The sequence below is a fragment of the Dipteris shenzhenensis genome, chromosome 30 (assembly GCF_047967505.1).
Source record: "Dipteris shenzhenensis isolate YYH24624 ecotype China chromosome 30, Dip_SZ_1.0, whole genome shotgun sequence".
In the NCBI taxonomy this organism is placed as follows: domain Eukaryota; kingdom Viridiplantae; phylum Streptophyta; class Polypodiopsida; order Gleicheniales; family Dipteridaceae; genus Dipteris; species Dipteris shenzhenensis.
This window is the reverse complement of record NC_141625.1, coordinates 26,622,823-26,642,694: the sequence shown is the minus strand read 5'-3', so window position 1 is coordinate 26,642,694 and position 19,872 is coordinate 26,622,823. Positions and strand designations below refer to the sequence as shown.

Genomic DNA, 19,872 nt, shown 5'->3' with positions numbered 1-19,872 from the left:
GAGAACTTACTATTTATTTACTAGCTCATCAACATCTTCATCTTCACTTTCATTAGTAGTCTACAATTTATTGAAGATTCATCATAGAAAAACATCTTTCTCTAGTGATGTGATACCCCAACATGTAGGACACACATTGGAACAAACATTTGTGGATGGTCTTTCTTTCATAGATTAATCAATACACAAATGAAGCAATAGACATTTATTGATCTTTGAAAAATCCTTGCTTTCTCAAGGTTTGAGCACACACTTTCAAACAATAAAGAATTCAACTCTCTAATTGATAATGCTTCTATAATTTGAATAAAGAAACTTTTGTTAGAGGTCGACAACATGTATTTGTGTAAAACAAAGTACTATCCAAAAAGTAGTACGCCTAATACCCATAATGTGTTGCATATGGCATTGAGATAAGTCACACTTTTCCCCTTTGTAGGCTAAGCTTTAAAAGTGACGCATGGTAAAATGGTGTGGTCTTGATGATATATGAAAAAAGCCCTTCTTTATGTTTCGGGTACATTACTTGCTATGTCCAAGAAAATGTTTTTTACAACAAATACAAAACTTTATGACATGCAAGATTTACAATTTATCCACATGACTTCAAAATTTTAAAAAATCCATGTAATTTGAACTTAAAAAACCTTGAATCGCAAAAGATTCCACTTCAAAACCTTCAAAACTCAAAAGATCCCACTTAATCTACCGTTGGAATCCAATGCATTTCATTAGTGTCCCAACTACATAATATTATTAATTTGTATGATAGTGAGGCTGGCTGCTTGCGCTATTATTTGAAGTTCAAGCCATCATTTTTTTCACATGATTACTCAACACTACCCACTATTTATCCAAGTTTTAATTTGGCTTTGGCCCGAGACTCACACCCTGTAACTTAGTCAATAGGCTAAGACATACAAACTATTATTACAAAATTATAAATATTTCAATAAAAATTCAAATACCTTATAGTCCTTCCAATTTCAAATATATTTATTTAATTTTTAAATGCATTTGTAGGTCAAAAATTACAAACCTCCAAAATTTGCAATTCACAAAACGTAATTTTAATTTTCAAAATTCACGTGATACTGAACCTCAGTTTTCGCCCTTAGCTTGTCGTCTGCATTGATTGGGGGTAAATGTTTTTAAGTCATTGTTTGAATCACACGGGTGGATGCTAGTTGTTGTTTTATAGGGGTGTTGAAGAATTTGAAAAAAGGCCAGTCAACGTCGAGGGAAGGAGAACTCATCCAGCAGAACCTCCACCCAAGCATGCCGTGAGCCAAGCCGACGGCCAATGAACTTCCAGACTCCAGAGGGAACCGTTTTTTGTGTCATATGTCCCTGAATCCGCCAAATCCATGGTCCAAGATGCATTCAATGCACCATCAATGATGATGTACATATAGCAAGGGTGTTTACAAGACTAGAGCCTCCCATGTCCATCCAAGGAAGCCTGAGCATATAGTGATTGGAGACTGCTCGCCAACTTTCACTTAGAGAGAGAACCTCCCTCCAAGGTAGGCTATTGCAATTGAGATGGAGCATCATCATGGCTCAGAAGCGCGAGACTCTCTTTCAGCCAATCTCTGTCAGTGGTCCCTCAGCAGAGCTTTGGTAGAAACACAAACATTCCTCATCAAAGACCCGCCCCGAATTTATCGACCACAGCGGCCTGCTGTGAAATACTTCGCCCAACTTGCTTATCGAGTTTTTTCTCTACTGGGTTTTCTTGTTCAGCATCGATCTCAAGGTAGCTCGGTTATCGAATCGTGTTTTCTCAACTTCACTGCGCTGTCTTGTTCAACGTAGCTCTCTGCTTGTTAGTTGGTTATGCGCCCACAGCTTAGGTTGCCTCTCTGCAGCCATTCCTTTAATGCAGACAGAGCTGGAAATACAGTTGATAAGAGGTTACTTAAGCTGAATGAGGGTAAGGAAACTCGTGCCAATATGGTGCAATGTCCACATGAATTTCAAGTCTTTAAGACTAACAATTTAATGAATATGTATGTGAAAAGTGGGAACATGGTGGATGCTCGCCATGTATTTGACAACATGCCAAAGCGGGATGTGGTGTCATGGAACATTATGATCTTGGCGTATGCCAGGCAAGAGGACGGTGCACGGGCTTTGGAATTGTATGCACGGATGACCCAGGAGAGTGTCCAACCGAGTGATCGAACTTTTGTTGGCTTATTGAAAGCTTGCTGTAGTCTGGCAGAAATGGACAAGAGGAGGCAAGTTGGCAAGAAATTGGGGAAAGCAGGATGCCTGGAAAAAGGTAGAATCATCCATTCTGAAGCTGTACAGCATGGATGTGAGTCAGATGTATTTGTTGGAAATGCCTTGGTGGATATGTATTCAAAATGTGAGAGCATGGATAATGCATTGCGGGTCTTTGATGAATTGCCTCATCGTGATGTAGTTTCCTGGAACGCCATGATCCTGGGATACAGCAAGCAGGAACAGGGTGTATTGGCGTTGGATTTGTATGCACAGATGCAACAGGATGTTATCCATCCAGATAATCGAACCTTCGTTGGCACATTGATGGCTTGTAGCAGCATGGAAGCATTGGACGAGGGGAAGCAACTTGGCAGGGAAATGGGGGAAACAGGAGGCCTAGAAAAAGGTAGAGTCATCCATTCCCAAGTAGTAAGGAGTGGCTTTGAGTCAGATGTGTTTGTGGGAACTGCCTTGGTGAGTATGTATATGAAATGCAGGGGCATGAAGGATGCACGACATGTCTTTGACAATTTGCATAAGCGTAATGTGATTACATGGACTACAATGATCTTGGGGTGTTCTGAGCAAGAAGACAGTTCTCTGGCTTTGGAATTGTATGGACAGATGCACCAAGAAGGTATTCAACCTAATGGTAGAACTTTTGTTGGTGCATTGAAGGCTTGCAGTAGCCTGGCAGGACTGGAAGAAGTTTATGTGACAGGTGCAAAAACAGGATGGCTGCAGAAAGGCAGAGCCATCCACTTCCAAGTTTTAAAGAGCAACTTTGAGTCAGATGTATTTGTGGGAAATATCTTGGTGGATATGTACGTGAAATGTGGAAACATGGAGGATGCATGGTGTATCTTTGACAAATTGCCTTATCGTGAAGTGAATTCTTGGAATGCCATGATTATGGGCTATAGCAAGCAGGAAGAGTGTGCATTGGCTTTGGATTTGTATGTGCAGATGGAACATGAGCATGTTGAACTGAATGCTCGAACCTTTGTTGCCGCATTAAAGGCTTGCAGCAGCCTGGCAACAGTGGAAGAGTGTGAGCAGAATTTTGCAAAGGTAGGATGCTTGGAGAAAAGTAGAGCCATCCACTCTTTAGTAGTAATGAGGGGATTTGACTCAGACATCTTTCTGGGAACCACCTTGGTGGATACGTATGTGAAATATGGAAGCATGGAGGATGCGCATCGTGTTTTTGATGAATTGCATCATTGTGACGTGGTAACGTGGACTTCCATGATCCTGGGGTATGTGAAGCAGGGAGAAGGTGCACTGGCTTTGGATATGTACATATGGATGCAACAGGAAGGTGTCACACCAGATCATCGAACATTTGTTGCAGCATTCATGGCCTGCAGTAATCTGGCAGGACTACAAGAGGGGAAGCAAGTTGGTGGAAAATGTGGGAACACAGGATCCCTGGAAAAGGGTAGAGCCATCAATTTCCAAGTGGTAAAAAACGGCTTTGAGTCTCATGTATTTGTCGGAACAGCCTTGTTGGATATGTACACAAAATGTGGTAGCATAGAGGACGCACGGTATGTCTTCAATGAATTGCCTCACCGTAATGTGGTTACATGGACTACCATGATCTTGGGGTATGCCGAGCAGGAAGAAAACGAGGAGGCTTTTAGACTTTATTCACGAATGCAAGAGCAAGGTCTGTCACCAAGTTGCTTTACGTTTGTCACTATTCTGAAAGCATGTGGCAACATGGCAGCCTTGGAAGCTGGAAAGGAACTCCATATTCACATTAACAGGGTTGGTTGTGAGACTGTTACTAGTGTGGTTAATAGCCTTGTTGACATGTATGTAAAATGTGGGAGCATGTTTAATGCCCAGAAGTTGTTTGAAGCATTGGATATAAGGGATGTTGTACCATGGAGTGTGTTGATGGCAGGATATGCCCACCAGGGAGATAGTGAACGTGTGTTTTACTTGTTCGAGAGAATGAGGCAGGAAGGCATAGAGCCTACTGGGGTCACATTTCTTAGTATTCTCCAAGTATGCAGTCATGTGGGTCTAGTGGACGAGGCCCAGAGATACTTTCAGGCTATGACCAAACAGTATGGCACTATCCCGACTGTTGAGCATTATACTTGTATGGTGGATCTCTATGGTCGTGCAGGTCAACTGGAGGCTGCAGTGGCAATGGTTGAGAAGATGCCTTTCCAACCTGATGTTGTTGTATGGTCTTCTGTATTGGGTGCTTGCCAAAACTGGAAGAACGTAGAGTTTGGAAGGCATGCATTTCAGCATTTAATGATATTAGATAAAAAACTTCATGTAGCATATGTTTTGATGGCCAATATATATGCGGATGCTCACATTTGAGCTGACTGTGAGAGAATTTAGGTATGCTTAAGCATGGAAGTCAGGACTGAGCTGTAAGATCTCTCTCTCTCTCTCTCTCTCTCTCTCTCAGACACACACACGTGCTGGAAAATATCTGGACCTGTACTTCCAGCTCAAGTCCCAGCTTCTAGTACCATGGTACAGTATGCAGCAGAAAATTTCATAGGCCATGAGATCACTCTAAGAACTCTAGATCCTCGGGACGTGTACACAAGTGTAGAAATGTAAACCATGATGGAAACCAATAACTGAATAAAATGTCCAAAGAAAGCACCCAAAATGTTTACAAACGCTGCACTCACAAACCACACTACATGGAAAGCAGGGTACTGCCCACTAATGCTGGAACTAAGGCCACAATTGTTGCCCAATTTGTTGCTCACCTCCTCATGGATTGCAAAACGACCTTGGATTGACTTGAAAACTTTAAAGGATGTGGTGATGAGACAATGGAATGCATACACCGCATGTGGGTGCACGCACACACACGCACGCGCGCTCGCACACATTCAAAATTTAGAATATGTGGTGATGACCACAATGGCCAGATACTGCAAATCGATCTTGGTCGATTTCGAAACTCAGAACATATGATCTCCATACATACGCACGGACACACATACATATGCACATTGGTAGGCACACACTAATATTTTCCACCCAAGGTTGCTTTCAAACCTCAAAACATGTTCTAAGTAATACTGAGGCACATAACCTCCCTGTCTCTAATAATTTGACCCAACGAGGCCCACAGAGAGAGAGAGAGAGAGAGAGAGAGAGAGAGAGAGAATTTCATGAAGTTAGGTATTGCCAATTTCACGCATGACATACGATGAGCCAGAATGCAAGGTCGTTCTACTAAAGAATGGATTGAAGGTAGTAGAAGGGATAATTATATTTCTTGACCAAAATGGATCTTGCACTTTCAACCTTTGGGAAATGGGGTGGTACCTGTTTCTATTGATGTCAGTTACACAATTTTTGATGTGGAGCTTTCGTATCCTAAAATGGGTGCATCCCATGTTACAGAGGCTCTTGGTAGTATTGTGCATTGGCACTCAAATGTAATGCAACCCTTAACCTTAGACACTAGCACACACATACAAAATGTTCTACTGTGGAGGTCACACAACCATCAGGTTGGTTTCTTCTGATGCTAAACTAGATGTTAATAAGCAAAATATCAAGTATGTTGTGGTTGTCATTTATGTGGATGACCTGATCATCACAGGAGATCATGAGCAAATGTTGTAGCACATGAGGAAGTTGCTAAGTTTTTATTGAGCAAGACCATAGTGGGACAGATTGGGCAAGGGATCATGATTCCTAGAAATCAAATTTTGGATATTGTTTATCATTTGGATTAAGAGTGTTCTCTTGGATCAACAAGAACAACCAACAATGGCATTATCTTTGATAGAAGCTAAGGTACAAGGCAACATGCTTTGCTACTTGTAAAGTAGTTTGGCTAAGGAGGATCTTGATAGAAGAGAGTTTCAGTTAGCGCACCAACAACCTTGAAGTGTGACAATTAGAGTCGCAACGCCATTGCTAAGAACCATGTGCTCCATGCCCAAACAAAACACATCGAGCTCTAGTATCATTATGTGCAAGAGCTCATTAAGGAGCTGGAGTATTGTCCACACAAGACAATTGTAGGGTTGGCTGTTTCTCCGTGGGTGTAGTCCACACTGGGTGAACAACTTATATCAGTGTCTCTCTTTCTCTTCCATTCCGTGTGCTTTTTTTATTATGTATTTTACGCATTTCACTTCTTGCATTGTTGCCCCGTTATCGTGTTGCTCCTAAGAATTGGTATTAGAGCATTTGTTTGATCAATGTGATTGACTCATTTGGAAGGAGGTTCCTGGTTCAAGTGGGAGCAATGATTAATGAAGGCAAGTTCAAGATCAAGAAGTTCAATGGCAAGTAGTACCAGCATTAGAAGTTGTAGATTGAGGACTATCTATACCAGAAGGACCTTTTCCTGCCATTAGGCAAGATAGAAAAGAATCTTGTGAGTATGTTTTCCCCATTATCGTGTTGCTCCTAAGAATTGGTATTAGAGCATTTGTTTGATCAATGTTATTGACTCATTTGGAAGGAGGTCCCTGGTTCAAGTGGGAGCAATGATGAATGAAGGCAAGTTCAAAATCAAGAAGTTCAATGGCAAGTTTTACCAGCATTAGAAGTTGTAGATTGAGGTGCCATTAGGCAAGATAGAAAAGAATCTTGCAAGTATGTCAATTAAAAACTGGCAAGTTCTTGACAGAAAGGCACTAGGAACGATACTATTGTGTTTGGCAACATGCATGTCTTTCAACGTTCTTGAATAGAATACAACAAAGGACTCGATGAGCATGCTAGATACATTGTATGAAAAACCATCAGCTTCCGAAGCATCTATTCAATTTGTCAGAAGTTGGGTCTATAACTGATCATTTGGATCATTTCAATATGAATACAAGCCAACTCCCGAGGGATTCAGAAGGGAAAACTTATGATATCACGTGAGTGTACAATAGGGGGTTTTGTTGAGATGAGGTATAAGCTTATACAGTAGGGTCGGGGTGCCCTTTTTACTTTTTCCCAATCTTAAATTTAAGTTTGGGGGGGAAGAGGGAGGGGTGTAGGTACTAGGGAAACACAAGGTTTTACCTCCTAAACATAAAAATACACACATGTCACATACACATTTGACTAGTGACAATCGGTCATGTACCAAGTGTGCATGAACTAAGCCCGAGCTATGGCTAGTTTAAGGCCATGGTAGGGAAACAAATGAATATTACCCATTGGTCAATATTTGAAGATTGTCTAACATATATCATCTAAACTTTATTATGGAGTCTGATCTAAATAATTGAGAAAGAGCGTAGATTTAAGGAAAGGGGGGACATAAGTGTGCTTTTGGTGATATCCTTATAAGCTTAAACAGGGGTGTTTTATTATGCTACATGGACCATATATAGGGGTTTTCTTAAAGTTCATGCACGCAGGTGACGTCCCTCTCGTACTAAGAGTGAATCTCTCGGGAACCAACTAAGGTTTGTAGGAGTAAACTTTGATGATGAGGTTTGAAATATCCTAATTTTGTGCTCATTGCCAAAAAGTTGGGATGGCTTGGTCATGGCTGTGAGTAACTCTATTTCTAGGTCAAAGCCTTTAAAGTTTGATGATGATGTTTGTGTTCTCCTTAGCAAGGAAATGCGATCGAAAAGCACAAGTGAAGCATCAAGTAATGATTTGACTCTTGAGAATTGGGGAAGATGAAGGGAGAGAGGAAAGAGCCCAAGACATCGCAACAAGTCGAGAAGAAGCAGATCCAAATGCAAAGGGAACCTAGAGTGTTGGCATTGTGGGAAGAAGGACACCTAAAGAAAGACTTTTTGTTGTGAAAGAAAAAAGAAGGAGATGGACAACAAGCAAATGTAGTAGGTGCCTAAATTCTTTCATTGGATACTATCACTGATGCATGGGTAGTGGACTCGGGGACTTCATTCCATGCTATAACTCATAGGAAATATTTTCAAGACTATGTTCAAGGTGATTTTGAAGAAGTTCATTTAGGTGATGATGAAGCATTGAAGGTTGCTGGAAAGTGCAAGGTGTTGATAAAATTGCAAAATGGAAACCAATGGTTGCTGAAGGACTCTAAGGCATGTTCCTGATTTAAGAAGGAACTTAATTTTAGCAAAACTATTGGACGATGAAGGTTGCACAACCATATTTGCAATAAATTTGTGGAAGGTCACTAAAGGTTCAATGGTAATAACAAAAGGACCCAAGGTGGGTACGTTGTATTTATGTACTAGTAATGCTTATTCCTTTATTTCTTTAGCTTCTACAGGAGTGGATGTAACTCTATGGCATCATAGGCTTGGACACGAGTGAGAAGGGGATGCAGATTCTTCACTCAAGAAAATTATTGCTAGGTTTGAAGCAGGTTGATTTGGACTTTTGTGAGAAAAATATTTATAGAAAACAAAAGAGAGTAAGATTTCTCAGCATTGGGAAACAAAAGAAGAAAGAAATGTTAGAGTTTGTGCATATAGATGTATGGGGCTAATGTATCATATTATGTTACTTTTATTAACAATGCAACTAGAAAAACTTGGGTTTATTACATTCAAAGAAAATTTGAGTCTTTGAAACTTTTAAGAAATGGAAAGCTTTGGCTGAGAATGAAGCAAGAAAGAAGTTGAAGGGTCTCAGATTTGATAATGGAGGCAAATACTGCAGCAAAGAGATTGATAGTTATAGTTCACACAATGCAATTCATAGAGAGAACTCCAAGAATGACACAAGAAAATCCTGTGTCACAGAGGATGAATAGAACAATCACGGAGCATGAGAATACATACATAATTTCCCTCCATGTGCAAGCATCAACAATTGGTAGCTTGATGTATACAATGGTATGCACAAGGCTTGATATTGCACATGCAGTGGGAGTTGTGAGCAGATATATGAGCAATCCAAGTAAAGAACATGGGATGTCTATAAATTGGATTCTCAAATATTTGGAGGCACAACTATTCGTGCATTATGTTTTAAAGGTTGATACATTTGTCTACCTATAAGGATATATTGGTTTAGATATGGTTGGTGATAAAGATGGAAGAAGGTGCACCACTGGGTATGTTTTCACTCTGGATTCTTAGATTTTTGAGAGGCATGACTGCTCATACATTATGTGTTAAAGGTTTAAACATTTCTCCTATGAGGATATGTTGATTCAAATATGGTAGGTGATAAAGATGGAAGAAGAAGCACCACCGGCTATATTTTCACTCGGTAGGTGAAACATCAGTAAGTTGGGTTTCAAAGTTGCAAAAGGTTGTTGCCTTTCTACGATATAAGTAGAATATGTTGTAGTTACAGAGTCTAGCAAAGGGATGATTTGTTTGGAGAGGTTTATGGAGAAAATTGGAAAGAAGAAAGAAAATTCTAGCTTGTATAGTGATAGCCAACATGCTATTCATGTCACAAAGAATTCAACCTTCCATTCAAGTACCAAACATATACAGCTTAGACAAAATTTCATCCAATCTATTTTGGAGGATGGACAGTTGAAGATGAAAAAGATACACAATAGCCAAAATCTTGCAAAGGCACTCTTCAAGAATGAGTAACAATAAAAGAGATAGCCAGATCCAAAGAATTTTAGTGAGTGTAATAACGGTGGAGTTACTATGATGAGCCTCCAAGTGGGAGATTGTTGTATGTGGGGCCTAATCTTTTTTTAAGAGGTCATTTTTTGTCGTGCTGTGGACCCAAGCATGTTTATACCCCTTCTATGAAGGGTGTAGGAGTGTGAAACACCCTCCCTTAGGATTATTGCTAGGGGTTGGTAGCTATTATGCCTCCTTGGTGGGGGTTCGGGGGCAATGTCCCCCAAAGCCCAAAATACATGAAAATTGATGCATGAGTTGTGTAATAAAAGTTGTAAGATAAGGGGTGTGGATCACATAGCAGGAGAGCAATGAATATACTTCTTGTATGTTATATCTTTTCACTTTCTGGATATGAACCACCTATATCGGTGTCTCTCTTTCTCTTCCATTCTATGCGCTTTTTGTATTGTGTATTGTATGCATTCTGCTTTTCACATTGTTTCTCCATTACACGTTGATCCTAACAGAGGATGCAGCTAGAAGATGGGTTGTAGAGCACAGCTGGATGGCTATGGCATCTGAGGCTATTGGCAGAATACATTGATTATTGGCACGGATGGCAATCTTGGTGCTAGTGTCTTCGAAAACATTTGTAATATGCAAAGTCTAGCAGGCCCCCTATCTATCTCCCATGCGTGCATTGAAATCACCAAGGATGAGGGTATCTCCCTACTTGGAGAACTCTATGATGTCATTGTGTATCATCTCATATGGGCTGCACCCCTCCGTAGTGACCTCACGTGCATAGAATGACGTATCTGGTGGGAAGTAGCACACCATAATGAAGATCCAATGGGCATCTGGTAGTTGGACTCGTATCCACATATGTTGTGTGTGCTCCTCTCTCTGTACTATAAATATGAGTGGTCTCATGTGTGATCTAAAAAGGACCCTCACGCCCCTCGATCCTTGTACTATAATGTCTCTCCTCATCTCTCTTCTATGGGCTGACTCCCATGTACATCAGGCAACTCTCTCTCTGGGCTCTCATGTGTCTCAATATAAAAGATTATGTTTTTGTCAGTGTATGTTTTTGAGAAACCCCCAAGTTAGGACCAAAGGGTGCCATTGCAACTCCACACTACCATTTTCAATCCAAAAAGTGCACTTATCCTAACAGTGGATGCAACTAGAAGATGGGTCGTAAAGCACAGTTGGATGGCTATGGCATCTGAGGCTATTGGCAGAATACATCGATTATTGGCACGGATGGCAATCTTGGTGCTAATGTCTTCGAAAACATTTTGTAATATGCAAAGTCTATTAGGCCCCCTATCTATCTCCCATGCGTGCATTGAAATCACCAAGGATGAGGGTATCTCCCTACTTGGAGAACTCTGTGATTTCATTGTGTATCATCTCATATGGGCTACGCCCCTCTGTAGTGACCTCACGTGCATAGGATGATGTATCTGGGGGAAGTAGCACACCGTAATGAAGATCAAATGAGCATATGGTAGTTGGACTCGTATCCACATATGTTGTGTGTGCTCCTCTCTCTGTACCATAAATATGAGCGGTCTCATGTGTGATCTAAGCCATGCCCCTCGATCCTGGTACTCTAATGTCTCTCAGGCTGACTCCCATGTACATTAGGCAACGCTCTCTCAGGGATCTCATGTGTCTCAATATAAAAGATTATGTTTTTGTCGGTGTACGTTTCTGAGAAACCCCCAAGTTAGGACCAAAGGGTGCCATTGCAATTCCACACTATCATTTTCAATCCACTTAGTGCACTTATCCCATGGGCCCGACACCGTGGGCCCGACACCATCATGTGCTGTCTAGTTCCCGCTCTTGTTTCTCTTCCTTCTCTCCCTTGTCTACTTGCTCTTGAAGAATCACCTTGCCATCCCTATATACAGACCATTTCCCTACTTCTCTTGTTGCTATCACGTGCACCATTCCCTCCCTCTGATGCTCTTGTTATAGGAGAGTGAGGTCATCATCTAGATAGACCTTGGTCCCTTTCAAAGTGTCCCTCATACCATAAGGGTAGATCTATCCATAGCAGTCCTAAGCTTCATTACTAGTGGTCTCATAGGTGTCCCTATTGTTCCCACTCGCCAGGTTGTCTCTTAGGTGATATTGGCCCCCATCTTATCAAACAAAACTTTGGCATCTACCATTGAAGTGTCCCCCACTATAAGGCCTCTCACCAAGAAATTTAGCGCCTTGCTAGCCCTTCTCTTTTCCTCCTCCAAAGCTTCAGAAAGGAACTCTTTCTTGGCTGTTTTTGTACCTTTCTTGACTACATCTTTCCATCCCATCATCTTTTCATCTCCCTTGTTGATCAGTTGTTTGAGTTCAGCATGTGTTCCTTGTAATGTTGCTTACATAGCTACAATATCTCTTCCAGGGCGGGGGGGAGAGAGAGAGAGAGAGAGAGAGAGAGAGAGAGAGAGAGAGAGCTAGTGGTTTAGTCGCATCTATATATCCCGCATCTGTGTGAGGAGAGATGTTGTGAGATTCATGTGTGGAGGTGCTTTTCTAGGTGTGCTGCATGTGTCATAGTAAATTTATCTTGGCCCATGAGTTGCCTTTTGCATTTTATGTAGCTAGCTACTATTGTTGAGTTGTAAGGCTTTGTGGTGGCAGTACTTACATGCTTGTAGATCTCCACAACAAGCCCCATAGGGATGTGTGGAGGTAAGTTTGTCTTCTTAAAATAAAGTCAAGTCTTTTTATGATTGCAATTTTGGATCTTTTTGAGTATTGCTTTATTTTTACTAAGGTTCAATGACAAACTGAGTTCTTTTGCATACTCTTCAAAGTTTTGAATGCTTACAAGTGGTATTTGAGTATTGTATTGTGGATTTGTGAGAGTTTACAGGCTCTATCCACACGAAATTTTGGTCGATATTTATGGGTTGAGGTTGGTCCTCTACAAGGTGTTAGTTTACCTTTGAAGAGTGTCTAAACTCTAAAATGGATAGCTAGTCCAAAGTCTCTCCACTAAGTCAGAGCTACAAAGGACCTCCGTTGTTGTAAAGTTTGATGGAAGGAACTTCCCTTCTTGGAAGCTCTTTTTTCATCTCCTTTTCATGGGAAAGGGTTTGTGGAGGCTTGTATTAGGTATAGAAAAGAAACTTGCCAATAATCAAGGACTAGAGAAGATGTAGGCAAGGGACTTAAAGAATGAAAATGCTTTAGGCCTTCTAGGTTAAGCTCTAGCAGACGACTTTTTTTCATCGTGCAGTGTCTCATTGGGTCCATTTCTTAGGCTATGGCCACTAGTACTCGATTGCCCCTCTTTCCAAACCATAAGCCTCTACCAAAAGACACTTCCCAACTGTGTTTTTCTCAACAGAGTGCTACTCAAAATTTGAGTCCTACTATGTTTCTCTCAACCGAATGCTACTCAAAACTTTAGTCCTAGTTAACACTCTAATCTCAACAGGTTCTAGCCTCACGTGGTTGCCCAAGAACAAAGGTGGACCTCATCAATTATATGAGAGCTCACAAAGGTGAACCTCATCAATTATATGAGAGCTCACAAATTTGTTAGCTCAAGCATTCAATACTCTAGTTTTTAGAATCTAGCACTTGCAAAGGGTTAGCACCTCTTCCCTCTTTCTCTCCTCAAGGTAGATGGGATGTATGGACCTGATCCGCTAGCTCCATCCCAACACCCCAAAAAAGGAAGGAAGATGGAAAAAACTTGTAGCCCCAAACAGAAGACGATGAATGAGGGGATTTTAAAGAAAATGAACTCTCTCTCTCTCTCTCTCTCTCTCTCAAATTTGGATTCCGCATGTCTCCCCATTGTTCGGTTTGCCTCTATGCTTGGTCCACCCAATATGTTGCATGCTTCATTTGTTGCTCTACTCTCCCACCAATATGTTGGACCCTTATCTATTTTGGTTGTCGAGGCCCATCTCTATGTGCCTCCTTAGATGGCTACCATTGCCCATCTCTACGTGCCTCCCTAGCCCCTCCCTAACTAGTTGCATGTGTGTTCTCCTCTTGTGCTCTCCTTTCAAGCTTTGTGTTAGGGTTTTTGCCCGGGGGATTCAGAAGGGGCAACTTATGATATCATGTGAGTGTACAGTAGGGCTTTTTTTAAAGATGAGGCTTAATTTTATACATTAGGGGTGGAAGCCCTTTTTACTTTTTCCCAATCTTAAATGTAAGTTAGGGGCATGCCATTTGGGGGGGCAATGGTTGGAGGGTGTTAACCCTGTGGCAACAAGGGCCAGAAGTGCAGTCTAGGACAACAACTATGAGAGCATTGTGTGTGTAGAGTAGCAACAAAGCTCTGCTTGTAATATCTTGAGCCTGAAAGATAGTATGATAAATCTTAAAGGATGAGAATAACCAACATCCTCTCTAGAAAAGATCCAATCATACTTGCAAAATCAAGATCTAGAGAGAGAGAAATACTAAATATAGAGAGAGAAATACTAAAAGCCTACACTTTCGGAGGTCCCTCCACTTTGTGTAGAGACCCAAAAGGTCCCCCCCAAAAGTGGAGAGACCAACATGTATAGATATCTCTCAATGGAATGAAGCTCCCACTCTTTGGGGTTCAATGTTCAAGCTCACTATTGTGTTCATGTGATTGATCTCCATTGCGTCCATGCTCTCTTACACTATCGTGTTCTACCCTTGCACTCTCTACCCTTGAACTCCCTCCTCCTCCTCCTTCCTCCCTCTTCCTCCCTCCTCCTTATCCTCCTCCCTCATCCTTCTCCTCCATCTCCTTCTCCTCCCTCCTCCTTCCTCCTCCTCCTCCCATCTCCTTCTACTTCCTCCTCCTTCCTCCCTCCTCCTCCTTCTCCTTCCTCCTCCTTCCTCCCTCCTCCTCCTCCTCCTTCCTCCTCCTCCTCCCATCTCCTTCTCTTCCCTCCTCCTCCCTCCTTCTCCTCCTCCTTCCTCCCTCCTCCTCCTCCCTCCTCCTCAACCCTTATCCTTCGAATCCGTGAAGGAGACTAGCTCTCCACTCCTCAACCTTGGACTCCTCCTAAACCCTATAACCCCCTCTGAACCCTGGAACGCCTAGTTAACTCTCTCAACCCTGTCCCCCTTTCCAACCCTAAAATCCCCTTCTAAACCCTTGAACTCCTATGGAGGCAAGAGCCTCCATCAATCGTTATAATCAAGCCCTCTTTCTCATTCACGCACGCATGAGATCTGCTTTCCACACTTTAGCCTACACCTCTCATCGAAACATGACCCGAGGACCTATGCTACACTTGTGAACACCTATGCTACAACGAGCAACGACACGACTATAGGTGACCAACACCCTCGGAACCTGCACATGGGTAAAAAGAGACAACATTTGGTGCTGCTGCCAGGGAGGTTAGCGCCTAAAGTGAAAGCAGAGCACGTGCTTGCATGTGTGAAAAAAGATGTATAACCCGGTACTTCATACTAAATATTACTTCCCATGATGTGGTGTTTGATGAGATGGTAAAGAGAGCTACTTGCCATCATTAGTTGACAATGGTAGAGATACAAATTTGCAAACATCCATGTAAATGTTTGATGACACGCTACCTAGCTGAGTAGGTGTAGTCCACAGAATGAGGGAGTATCTCTTAGACCTTTTGCAAGTCCTTAGGTGGAGAATGCACACCATGACCAAGAAGCCTCACCATCCAAGAAGATGCCAAGGTGGGTAAAGAATCTAGTGGATGAGGTTGAGGACATTGTCAAGGACATCAAACCTAGAAGGGTGCAAACACCATATAGGTGTTCCTTGGCTTAGGTGACACTAAACACCCAAAATTAACCCTTAATCCCTCCACATCCTATAAAAGCAACACCAACCCCCCTCATTTCTTTCCCCACACTTTTGCTAGCCACTTCCTTCTCCAAATTCTGTTAAGCCTTCATAATTTCCGTCTTTCTCTATTTTCTGTCCTTCAATTTCCGTCCACCACCACCACCACTTCTTTTTCTGTCAATCCCCCCTCCACCACCTCTTTTTCCATCACCCCCCCTTCCATCTCCATCTCCATCTCCACCTCCCATCATCTTCCTCCCCACCACCTCCACTTTTTCCGTCCATCCCCCATCTCCCCGACTCAAGGTAACCATCATTTTCCCCTCCACCATCTCTCTACCTCTCTCTACACCCCATCTCCCCTTTTTCTCCTCCACCTCCCATTTCCTTCCCTCTCCCCACCCCCCATCTCCACCATCTCTCTACCTCTCCCTACACCCCATCTCCCCTTTTCCCCCTCCCCATCCATCTCCCATCTCCTCCACCACCCCCCATCTCCTCCACCCCCCATCTCCTTCACCCTCCACTCCACCATCTCTCTACCTCTCTCTATCCCCCACTCCCTCCACTCCACTATCTCTCTACCTCTCTCTACACCCCATCCCCCCTTTTTCCCCATCTCCATCACCCTCCACTCCACTATCTCTCTACCTCTCTCTAGAGCCCATCTCCCCTTTTTCCCCTCCACCTCCACGCTCCACCCCCCCATCTCCTCCATCTCTCTACCTCTCTCTACACCCCATCTACCCTTTTCCCCCTCCATCTCCACCCCCCACCTCCTCCACCCCCCATCTCCATTACCCTCCACTCCACCATCTCTCTACCTCTCTCTACACCCCATCTTTTCCACCTCCACCCACCCCTCCCTCCACCCCCCTCCACCCCCCCTTCGCCCCCACCCACCCCATCTCCACCGCCACCCCCTCCCTCCATCCCGCTCTAGCCCCCCTTCACCCCCACCCACCCCATCTCCACCCCTATCCCCCCCCTCCACCTCCACCTCCCCCACCCCCTCCACCCCCACCTCCTCCACCCCCCCTTCTCCACCTACCCCCTCCACCCCCCCTTTTCCCCCCTCCACCCCATCTTCACCCCAACCCACCCCATCTCCACCCCCATCCCCCCCTCCACCTCCACCTCCCCCACCCCCTCCCTCCCTCCCCCTCACCCCCCTCTCTCTTTCCTTCCAACCCCCTTTGTTCTCTCTCTCTCTCTCTCTCTCTCTCTCTCTCTCTTTGCCCCCCTGCGCCCCAACCCCCCCTCTCTTCTCCTTGACTAACAAGGCCTTAAGGCCTTAAGGCTGCCTAAGGGCAGCTTGCTCGCCCGACCGCATAGAGGCGGCGGTGCTTGAGTGGCGGTGGTGCCCGCCCGCGACGACGACGGCACCCGCCCGACCAGCGCCTCTCGGTGCCCTCCCTACTAAAGGCCTTAAAGGCCTCTTACTAAACCCCCCCTTCCTTTTGCACTCCCCTGCCTACATCTATAAAAACCAACCCCGCTCCCCTCCCCCCCTCCACCGCCGTCGGTGGCTTTTCCCTCCCCCCTCTTCCAAAAAAAATAAAAATAAAATAAAAATAAAATGGATAAACTATTCCTAAACAAACTAACCGGTTAGTTGACATTAGGTTCGGTTAGTTGCCCACTGGTTAGTTGACTGACCAACACCCTCGGAACCTGCACATGGGTAAAAAAGAGACAACATAGGGATCTACTAATTTTTACCCTAAACATAAAAGGCACAAGAAAGGTCACACACATACACATTTGACTAGTTACAATAGACATGTAACAAGCTTATGCATGCACTAGGGGAAAAAACAATCATAAACATTTGAGGGTGGTCTAATCTATAGCGATGAGATGCTATTAGATTTAAGGCAAGGGGGGCATAGTAGACTTTTAATGGTATCCTTATAAGCTTAAATAGGGGCTCTTTATCATCCTACATGGAATGTATATAGGGGTTTTTCTAGAAGATCATGCATGCACGTGACGTCCACATCTTAGTAAGAGTGAATCCCCCGAGTTTGTGAGGTTGGGTTAGTTGTGGCATGCATGTGGGGATAGTTGTGTAGGTGGTTTGGTTTGTTTGTTTGTGTAGCATCCGAGTTGAGAGTCTAGGTTGGGGACCGGGGTTGTGTATCAAGTTTGTGTGTTCATGTTTATGCTTGAAATCATTGGATTATCTACTAGTCTTTGTGGTATTGAATGCCGTGTGATCCCTCTCCACCCCCCCAAAAAAAGTATTGATCCAAGTCATTTGAATTTTCATTTGTTAGTTATGGGAATCTCAATTTTAGGCTACCCATTATGTAAAGGCAAAGCCACAATGCTCTAGCATTGAACTATAGGGACCTTTTCTCTCTTTGATTTAAAGTTTTATGTGTTTACATTCCTAGATGTAATGTCATCTAGTTCTTGATAGGGCTCACGTTGTGATGATGATGTCTTTTTCCTACCGTGTGTTGAATAATTGATATTCTCCAAGGTTGAAAATTGAAGAATCAAGTGAAAGACATGTGTGGTGTATGGGAAAGTAGACATGCCCCCAATGTTTTGTAGAGTCTTATTTACAACACTTGAGTGCACTTGCAGAAGAAAATGGGGCAAACCCTTGAAAAGTAGTCATAGATTGGGTCATCTATTTCCATCCATGAGATGTGAGAGCTCATAGGAAAAGCTTGCTACAAAGACCCTATATATTGACCAATGAATGTTTTTTGTGAAGAAAAAAGGAGATAGTAAATATTATTCAAAAAGTAGAAGATTATACAAAAGTGTCTCAAGATGAGACAAACTTTTCAAACATCGTGCATACTAACGTGTGCAGGCTATCTTCTCTTCCAAGATCTATCAAATCTAATCACCTTAAACAGGTCCCTCCTAAAAGGAATATTTCAAAAATATTTGTCATTCTTGGCTTTCTAGATGGCATCCAACATAACACCTCTAATATCTAAACAATATTGTATAGGGAATCAGTGAGCTTATTCGATCCCCCAATACAGCCTGCTTCCATCTAAATTGGACTTAGTAATCCCTCCCACCAGGAATCAGGGATCACTACCTCAATCTCCGCCCTCCTGCTTGCCTCCCTAAGGCCATCACATTAGCATCTCATAGAGACTTTTGCATAGTCCTCCAAATGCCTCAAGCATGAAAGCAATCCCACAATAAATGGTAGGAATCTTAGCATTTCTATTGCACAAAGGGTTGATATTAAGCCACATTGCTAGTCTCTCTTAGAGGCACACGGCTTGTTAGGACTCGCCAAAGCATGAAGTTAATTCTCCTAAAGGGAGTAGCCTTCCAAACATGTTGCATCTCAATTCCTAGACGTTGTTTCTATCCAAAGGAGCCACTTGCGTCCATCTATTTCTGATTTGAGCAAATATATTACTATCAAGCTTTTCCTTCCACTCCTGACGATAGTTGCATTTACTTAGAGGCTTCCCTCTAACATTGATCCAGCCAATTAGATCCTGCATAACTTTCATTTGCACACTCATAGGCCAATCGTTTTAGTAATCACTCATAGGCCAATCGTTAGTAATCACTCCTCCCAAAAAAAGTATTTCTCTCTGTGTCAGTCCAAACTTGTTTTGCATCACGATACTATTGTACCATGTTCGATTGGCCTCATCCCATAGATTTACAAATCTCGTGATTCCTTTCTTTTGCAAAGCTCTAGCAATTCTAACCTTCTTAGATGTAAGAGGCATATTACTTACAACTGGGACCTTTGCCAACCATGCAAAAAAATCAAGAGAGGCATCTCCCACCAATGACCTTCCATCCCTTCCATTTCGCTTGAGCGAGCTTGGCCTTCCAAATTCGAATCAACTGTCTCATCACTTTAGAATCTGCTAATTTAAAGTTCCCTTAAAAAAAGAGACATCTTGCCATATGATACCATCACCTCTTAGCCCTGTAGCTTTAATCTAGATGAGCCACTAGTGAGCTAGAATCGACCAAGGCTGAGAAGACCCAATTTTACTCACCCATTTTGTGATTCGCTCTTGAAATCTTCCAATCCAAGCCCACCTAAATCTTCGGGCAGTGTGATAGCACTCAGACTAATTACATGTTGCTGGTTCTGCCAAAGAAAATCCCAAAATATATTGCTCTCCTAATACATAACAATTGTCGATTTGTAATGTCACCAATTGTGTGGCATGGTAACGTTGGTTAAGCAATGACATATAAGAAGGACGTATAATAAACCGAAAGACTTTCCAAAGACAATAGAAGAAAGTGCAACAAATAGTGTGGCAAAATAATATTTGTCAGGTAATGACCTAACAAATAATATTTGTTAGGCAATGACCATAAGAAGAACACATGACCAAAGACTTTTTGAATAGT

At 42.8% G+C, this 19,872-nt stretch overlaps 1 protein-coding gene across 1 annotated transcript; it reads left to right on the top strand.

Annotated features, from left to right (window-relative positions):
- The first annotated feature begins 1,839 nt into the window (after nt 1–1,839).
- On the top strand, nt 1,840–4,578 carry LOC147881903 (pentatricopeptide repeat-containing protein At1g03540-like). Its single transcript, XM_087401474.1, has 2 exons — nt 1,840–2,869; nt 2,954–4,578. Exons 1-2 carry the CDS (start codon nt 1,840–1,842, stop codon nt 4,576–4,578), a joined length of 2,655 nt encoding a protein of 884 aa, XP_087257600.1.
- Nucleotides 4,579–19,872: the final 15,294 nt, after the last annotated feature.